This window comes from Triticum urartu, chromosome 7 (assembly GCF_003073215.2).
Source record: "Triticum urartu cultivar G1812 chromosome 7, Tu2.1, whole genome shotgun sequence".
Lineage (NCBI taxonomy): Eukaryota > Viridiplantae > Streptophyta > Magnoliopsida > Poales > Poaceae > Triticum > Triticum urartu.
Window position 1 is genome coordinate 309761441 of NC_053028.1, and position 8496 is coordinate 309769936.

At 45.0% G+C, this 8496-nt stretch overlaps 1 protein-coding gene across 2 annotated transcripts; it reads right to left on the minus strand.

Moving 5' to 3' along the window:
* Positions 1 to 1266: 1266 nt before the first annotated feature.
* Positions 1267 to 7452, minus strand: LOC125518518. Of its 2 annotated transcripts, XM_048683339.1 has the most exons (6): positions 7036 to 7452; positions 6153 to 6247; positions 5684 to 6025; positions 5012 to 5591; positions 2917 to 4897; positions 1267 to 2806 (listed from the first exon to the last, which is right to left on the minus strand). In XM_048683339.1, exons 1-6 carry the CDS (start codon positions 7055 to 7057, stop codon positions 1657 to 1659), a joined length of 4170 nt encoding a protein of 1389 aa, XP_048539296.1. In that variant the 5' UTR covers positions 7058 to 7452; the 3' UTR covers positions 1267 to 1656. The 2 variants fall into 2 exon arrangements, with proteins under 2 accessions (XP_048539296.1, XP_048539295.1); XM_048683338.1 differs by having other exon boundaries at positions 2917 to 5591.
* Positions 7453 to 8496: the final 1044 nt, after the last annotated feature.

Consider the following 8496-nt stretch of genomic DNA (forward strand, 5'->3'; position numbering starts at 1 on the left):
TAATGTATTTTTAGGATAGACACCCGTATCGAGTTTTGGGGGAAGCTGTTTAAAAATCCTTAAGTTTTGAAGGAAGCTTTAGAAAACCTCTTTGTTGCGATTTCTGTGAGGAAATTGTTTTGCGTCTGAGTACCGTCGTCGAGATTGGTTTTCTCATGCTGGACCGTAAGGTTCAATCCCTCTATTTCTCGTACATCGCGTGCGCGGGCGAAAGGTTACTATTGCTGAAGGAGGACTGTCGTGAAAGGTCGGGACGCAACAACAATCGGATCTCGCCACGAGGTTTGGTCTACATCAGATGTTATAGGCAACTTCTTAATATGGTAGACAACCAGGACAAATATGCTTTTTACAAAACATGGACAAGACAAATATGCTTTTTATAAAACATGGATAGGCGATAATAGGATCACATACGCGTAATGTATGGGAGTTTCCTCATTTAGTGCCGAAAGTTGCCTCAATGTAATGCCAAAGCTGCCTACAATGATGCTCAGTTGTCTATATACGGTGAAAATTTGTCTCATGGTTTCTATGTCGTCTATAATATACTTGTTAGGTAAATTCACTGGTACATATGATACAAGAAAGTTGCTTCTATTTAGCACTAAAGTTGACTAATCTAGAGCCAAACTTGCTTTTAAAAAATCATTAAAACATATTCATATGGGATCTAATTTTAAAGAGCTCATCGCGAGAAACCTAACAATGAAAACGAATCTTTGTTCTGACTCCCGTTTAAAAAGTTGTAGCTTTTCAAAATAAATGAGATGAAATACAGTGGAATGACATGAACACATGCATGTAGTTAATCCTTACCCCTAACCTTGTGCACTACCAACACTACCACGCGGTTCCTGCCAGAGTCACATGTACGACATTGGACAGCAACGTGAGGGTGCGCTCGTTTCAACGAAATAGTGCAGCTACATTATTAAGCATTTGAGGTGCTTTGTTTAGATATAGAAATAAAAACCATGTTGTATGTTAGGGTTTGAAATTAGCTCGTGAACTAACTGTGCATGGCTCTCTGTTGAGGGATGGCAATCGTGAGATGTGAGTTTGCCATCTGCCACAGTTTGTACTTAACATGTGGTTTTCCTTGCAAAAAAAAAGAAAAAAAGAAAAAAAAAAGAAAAAATATCCAGAACTCGGTTCTGGTGGCCAAATATGTGTCAAACGAGTATAAAATTGGGTCATCTATTTTGGAACGGAGAGAATACAACTTAAGAGAACTGACAGTTCCGTGATGCAAAATGACAGAAGTGATGCCAGGATGCAGGATGCTTCAAATGATTGAATCTGTTTAAGTGAATCTCATACAGGGAAAATGCCCATTAAATAAGATTGCAAAGTGAGAAAAAAATATCAAAAAAATGCCAAAAGGCTGAAACATGAAACTGTGGTCCTACTACTGATATAAATATTTACAAGGGAAAACTGGAAAATTGTGAAGTTAATCTGCATTTCACTCCGTGAGGTGCATAATTTCAGCTCTTATGTGGCTTGAACAGACGTCCCTTTGGCAAATAGTAATGACTGATATCATGGATTTGCAGTACTGTCCTTTCCAGTTCAATCAAAACTCAAGGATTCTTATCTGCTTTAGTTCCAAAACGAGGCAAATACACAACCAGCTTCCTCTGAAAGTCCTCGTCAAAATCGCCGAGGGCTTCCTCTTTGCGGTTCAGGTGATCTGGATGCAGAAATGTGTGGATGAAGTTTATCTCCAGCATGATTCCTGAACTGCTTCACAGCACCATTATGTTCATATGGTTTGACAGTTCCATATCTATCATTACATCTTTTATCATCACCATTCCCATCATGCTTATTTCCCCTTTTGAAGTCACGTGGGCGGTGGAATTCTCGAGATCTTGACCGTCCTTGGGAATCCATTAAATCGAACATGTCATTTCTTGAGGTGATTCTCAGAGGTGGGCTCCTCCGAGAATACCGTTTCTTGTGATAAGAAATATCTAGTGTTGAGCAGCTCCTTCCTTCAACCCATGTTGAATCATGTTGAGAGTAAGTGGAATTTATTGATGGACTACCACGCATAACTCGATCATTGAATCGATGTTGTCTTTGAGGTGAAGTCATTCTACCAATTCTAACTTCAGTCATGTAATTAGGAGATCTACTATGCCTCCGTATACTTGAGCCTCCGTTGGATGTCCAAGCATGTGGTGATCGAGATCTAGATCCTGAAGGAGATCTGCTGTGAGCACGTGACAGGTCGAGTGAGGCTCTATGCGCTGGGAACCTCCGTTGTCTATTAGACAGTGAGCTATGAACTGAACTCAAATTTTCATCAATGGCATGATCTTTATCGATCTGAGGACCATATCGACCAGACCGGTTGCCACTAGCACCAAAGCATCGTTCTGGAGGTGCTTCCCTAGCATGTGCAGGTTCTCTGGACAACCCACCACTTCCATCTCTGTCAACTGGGGAACACCGTCTAGACAAAGGGTGATAGAAGCTACTTTTGTTTCTCATCCTTCTAGACATGGTACTTGTATTTGCTGCATCAACAGCTCTTACCAAAGTGCCATCAGCTGCAACAACAAAGCCACTGCTCTCCATCTTTGCAACAGCAGCTTCAGCAGCATTTCTTGGACCAGCTGGGCCATAATTATTATAATCAGGTGATCTTCGCTGGGTAGAACGAGAACTATTTGAATTTTCAGCCCACTGCTCCCCTCGGATGTTTGCTTGAACATGCCGAGATGCTCCACCCCTGCCATGTGGCCTATCAACAGACCTTTCAGCTTTTGAGCCAGAACCATAGCCATCATCAGATCTGGATTAAAGAAGAGAGTATGCGGCATTAGTCACTAGGATTACGATACTGCACAAACAAGGATTTAATTATGTGTAAGATGACAGCTAAACATATTAACTCAAATTTACCTGCAGTGCTCATTTCTGTGGGGTCTGTCAAATGATCTTAGCCGATCAAGTCGTGATTGCACGTCTCTATTTGGTAATCCCATTGGTCGAAATGATTCACAGGCTTCAGCTGCCTCTAATGTACCTAAAACACACAGGTTAGAAGAATCAACTCTGTCTCTTGAATCTTCTCGAGAGAGCCTCTGATCTTCAGGCAACATATCCCATCCCACGGGCTTTGATCTGATATTCAATGGATCCTCACCTAAACCATCACCACCCCTTTCAGACTGGCTAACGGTCCCAGCAGATCGAGCTATTGTAAGGTCTAGGTTGTCATACATTCGAGTCTCATTTTTCATATTCACATGAATGCTCCGAGCACTTGCAGCACACATCATTCCAGATCCACCATCCAAGCAGTTACTTGACCATGAGCGCTTCAATGAGACAGGAGAAACATCACAATCTTCCTTCCTGGATAATGTTCCATTGTAATTAGCAACTGGCATAACCATATTGTTTGAAACAGAGCCAACAGGTACATGATGAATGTCTGGGGCAGCTTTTTCATCCTTGTAATCTGATACCTGATAATTAGCACATTTAACTTCTTCATAAATGTCATCGGCCCAATAACGGTCACCAGATTCCCTAAGCTCCCCATCCTCATACTGAGAATCATCTTCCTCGACGTCAACTTTTCCGGTCACAGAAAGATCTTTGCTAAAACGAGACGTGTCTGTCCGATAGCAGTGTTCAAGGCAATTATTTGATGTGACCTTCTGAAGATCATGTTTGTAACCACTTGGTTGGCTTTGTGCTCTAGATTTTGAATCCACAATATTGTCCATGTCAGTATCTGCTTGTTTAGAGCACTCTGAATTGAGACCATGAGCATGAATATCACTGGTGATGTAACATGTTTCTGCACTGGTAGCGTTGGCACAAGCAAGTAAACGATTTCTGTAATCGATTGTTGCATCCACACCACCCTCTATATGTGCATAGGACATGACGCAATCAGAAGTGCGTAGGTTATCCTCTGGATGAGAATCAGGGAGGTCGGAATCATTGTCTGCATCTCCAGCTTTCTTGTCAACGCACAATACGTCAGTGTCATGTTCAGCCTTCTCATTGACGGACTGATCAATTTTACTAGTTCCTGAATCAACATCCAAAAGTTCATGGTTTTTAAATTCAGATATGCTCTGTAGTGAAGCCTGCCCAAGTTTATCATCGCTCCACCCAGCGTCAGTAAAACTTTTACTGGAAACTGTTGCAATATTTGTGCTTTCCTCAGAAACTAATCTGCTTGTCATAGGCTTCACTCTGGAGCCCAGAACACTTGTTTGAATTGAACTACCTCCAGCATGAGCATCCTCAGAAGTCAAGTGAGACAAACCTTCACAATCAAGGGGTGAAATGTGTGACACATCAAGTTTCTCCACATTTGCAGCAAATGCGAAATGTTCCTGAGTAAGAGACAGAGAACTCAAGTCTGGATTAGATCCGATATGCAATGCCACATTAGAAACATAACTACTCTTCTGCAGATCAAGCAAATTGTTTGTTTCGGCAGAGGAATCATTTCCATCTAAACATTCGGATTCCAATAGCTGAACTTTCGGGGGAGACCGACTGCACAAAGGATGAAATGAACCATCACCTGAGAAATCACTTTCACCCTTTGTGTTACCATCTTTTGCTGCATCAGCCACGTGAATTTTATCAACAGAATGACGAACTATGACCTCAGCAACTGTTGACTGAGAAAGATCCCGACACACCTGTGATTTGTTCATCTCCTTTTGAGCATCATTACAATCACTTACAGAAGCTACAGGATCAGGACCAACCATATCATGATTATCATCATCACCACAATGGGTGTCCCACGCCTCCATCGCAATGTTAAGATCCCAGTGCAGTCTAGAATCATGAGCCGCATTGGAATGCTTGGTGTGCACAACTGTATCTCCAAAGCAGCCTACTGATTTGCCTGGATTGCTTGAGTTAGTTAACATGGTAACATCCGAAGATTTAGCATCAGAAACAGATGAAAAAATATCAGTTTTGTTTGCATTGCTCAACAAAGAATAAAGTGCAGTATTACCCTCCAGAGCAGCTGCAAATCCAACAAGATTCTCTGGACCATTTAATGTTGTGGGGAACAAGGGCTTCATGTCAGGAGCAGACTCAGAGCTATTTGATGTAGTGGGAAACAAAGGCCTCATGTCAGGAGCAGTTTCAGATAATTTCAGGGCCCTGTCTGGGATATTTAGCTTATCCCCCTTAATTTCATGTAGAGGATCCAACAGTGAACTGCCAGAGATAATTTCTGGCTTTCTTTCATCAAGAGAGCAGGCTGACTTCGAGCATTCACCATTTAACTTAGCAACATCCATCTCACTTTCACAGGCAGCAGCAGCCAGTATTGATATACCAGAAAAATCAGCAGCTTCAAGAGGTCCTCTCTTTTCTTCCATGTGCTTGCCTCCTAGTGTTTTAACCTTGCGATGCTCGCCATATGATGAAATGCCTCCACCAGATCTGCTCGGTATTTTTTCATAAGGATCCACTAGCAGTGGGGTGGATGGAGGTGATGGAGAACAATCCATATGAACTCTTCTCTTTTTTATTGGAACATTTTCCATGGGATCACCAAAGCGCCGACCAAGAATAGATACCCCAAGCTGCAGACGCATAATTAAATAGTCAAGAATATATTCATTAAATGGGGCAATTGACTCTCATTTCACCGTATTCTCAAGGAGGAAATAAATACCTTCTCAGATTCAGAGGCTGAATCCTCTTCTTGAGCCACTTCTAGACTCATGGGATTGCCACATGCATAGAAAGATCTAATTTCATCCTTCAATCTGTCTCCTCCAGAAAAGGTCCTTGCTCTCCTTGCAGCTCTTTGCCTTCTGTTTACAGTCTTCCATCTCACCTCAGGATCTATAGGTCTGGGGAGCTCCAAGCCGCTGGTGTTAAGGTTGCTGCTACACGATGGCCCACCTCTGTCCACTGTTGATTTGCCACCACAGCTTTTGCAGGTCATCATAATATTTCTGGTATTAGGATTATGAAGTGACGAGGACCTTCTAGTACAACTGCACACTCGAATCTGGCAAGAGAATCGAACAGCAGAAGTTAGAAATCAAAGATGAGGCAAAACATAGATATTTATAGCAAACTCAAGACAATGGCAAGCTTTTAGCACGGCGCAAAGTGCTGGAAAATCACGTGCATACCATCAAATCAGATCGCGTTCCTCCTGTTTGAGTAGAAACAGAAGATGGGTTCACATCAATCCCATGCTTAAATCCAATAGATCCCTCGATACCCTCTGGAAAACAAAAACAACAGAAGGTTGTTGTTGAGCACCATACCACCAATGCTTAGGATACTGTTCGAAGAATAATAGTGTGACAGTCCACAGAGTATGCACATAAGCAAGAGTTAAAAAGTAAAGAGGATTCCTCAGCAATGCCACTGCCCCCCTGGGCAACCATCAACAGCCACTTCCTTGAACCAAATCAGCGCTAAATTAAGGAAAACATTGAGTTTCTGAGTCAGTTTTCAGTGGCAAAATAAGAAACTTTGAGCTTCCGACCAGGCTACAAACAAGCACATTTGTCCTGCAGCACCAACAGCACGCCAGAAGCTAAACTATGTGGTTTCTCCTGCCAGGACTGAACACCCTTGGTACCAGAAGAAGACCACCACAAGTCTAGTCAACTGCCTTCATCCTTTCATTGGCCTCCTCCGCCGCATAGAGAACCACAGCAAGCGGGTAGATCTGAAAGATGAGGAATTTCCGAGGAGAACCTGTCGCTGCCAGATGCACAGAAAGGATAAACAAGAGCTACAGGCCCCAGATTGACCTGAGACAAACTGCGCTGCCAGAAGTCCAAAATCCTCGGACAAAGCAGATCTAATACCCGAACGGCGAGAACATGTCCTCCATCCGTAGCTCGTGGCGGAACCAGCAAGAAACAGCGTGGTCACCGTGGCGGCGGCCGCCGCCAGACCCAAGCTGACCTGTAAAACCGACCTGATCCGGGCGGCAGGGGAGCTAGCAAAGCAGCAGGTAGAGAGACTAGTGAGATTTCTAAGATCTAGGGTTTCGTATACCTTTTGTTCCAGACTTCCTCATCAAACACAGCACCGCCGCCTCCGGCTGCCTCCGCTCTCCGTCCTGCGCGTGTGTGCGTGCGTGGGTGCGCGCACCGCTCAGCTAGAATCCAAACCCTTCCTTCCCATTCGCTCCGTTCCCTTGGTGGCTGGATTCTTTGCGTGCGCTGCGGCTGGAAGAAATTCCCCGCTACTTTTCGACCCTTTTCACCCTGCCTGCCTGGTCAGGCACGCGACGAAACGATCGGCGGTGACTCCCGACTGCCCTTGCCTGCGCCCAAAGTGGCCTGGCCGTGGCCGTCGCCACGGCTGCTCCAGACTTCTCTATTGGGCCTTCTACTTCGCCGCCTGCGGAGGGTGGGAGGAGAAGACGAAGACCATAATATTTTTTCAGTGATTTTGGAGGGCCGTCCAATTAATACTCGATTTCCTCCCGTTTGGTGGGTATAAGGACACGTATCCGGGTTGGATGGACCGGATTACCCCTGGAGCCTTTCCGGAGATGGACGTTGGGCTATATAACAAATACTTCCTCGGGTTTATTAGGCCCCCAACCAAAATATAGGTATCAAGATAAATGATCAATTTTTGGAGCAAGTGTTGTTTTTTCGGTTTTCATGCGTGATTTACTGCCCAAAGCAAACCGCTTCACGCGCATGCAACCTAGGCTCAGTTAGTTTTCTTGTCGCTTTCGAACAAGGCGCCAGCTCGCGCGCGCTCGGTCGCTGCATGACGCATGCATGCCTAATGAAAAGATGATTAGAATCGCATGCACTGGCTGGCTGGGAGACTAGGAGAAGTACCAGTACGGTCAATGTACATCAGTTTCTACATGCCAATGGCTGGTAATTGATTGCGCTCCGTAAGACGAACCGTAGCCTGGGAGATCGATAAAGAAATGGAGCGCACTTACTTTTGGCAGCCGGATCAACAGAGGGGCCTAATAAGAGCGGACGCGCTCCCTCCTCCCACGGGCCCAATAAACCCGGACGAAGGGAGTATATAAAAAGTCGAAACATACGCTCGTTCGTTGGCGGGTCCACCTCGTTTTGCGAAGGAAACCCTGGAGGCGACGGAAAAGGCGACCTGGAGATCACAAGGCCGTCGTCTTGCTAGGGTTCTAACGCGAGGGTGGTGCTTCTTCGGGTGAACTGTGACGACAGCGACAATGCCATCTAGCAGGTCGATCGACGCAGGATCTGCTTCTGGTGGCAAGGACGTGGAGGAGCATGGGGGAGAAAGGAGAGGTTGCCTCGAGGAAGGTGGCTACCCTGACCGGCAGAGCGGGAGCATCGAGTCGGGGATCGACGGCATCTCTGGCTGACGACAAAACTTCTGAGGCGGCTTCTAGCCTTTCGGCGAAATTGGGGAGTCTGATTCTAACGGAGAAAGAGAAGAGGAGGCTTATCTTTGCGGATCCAAATCCCACTCAAACAAGGGTTCCCAAGTGGTCGGCTGTGG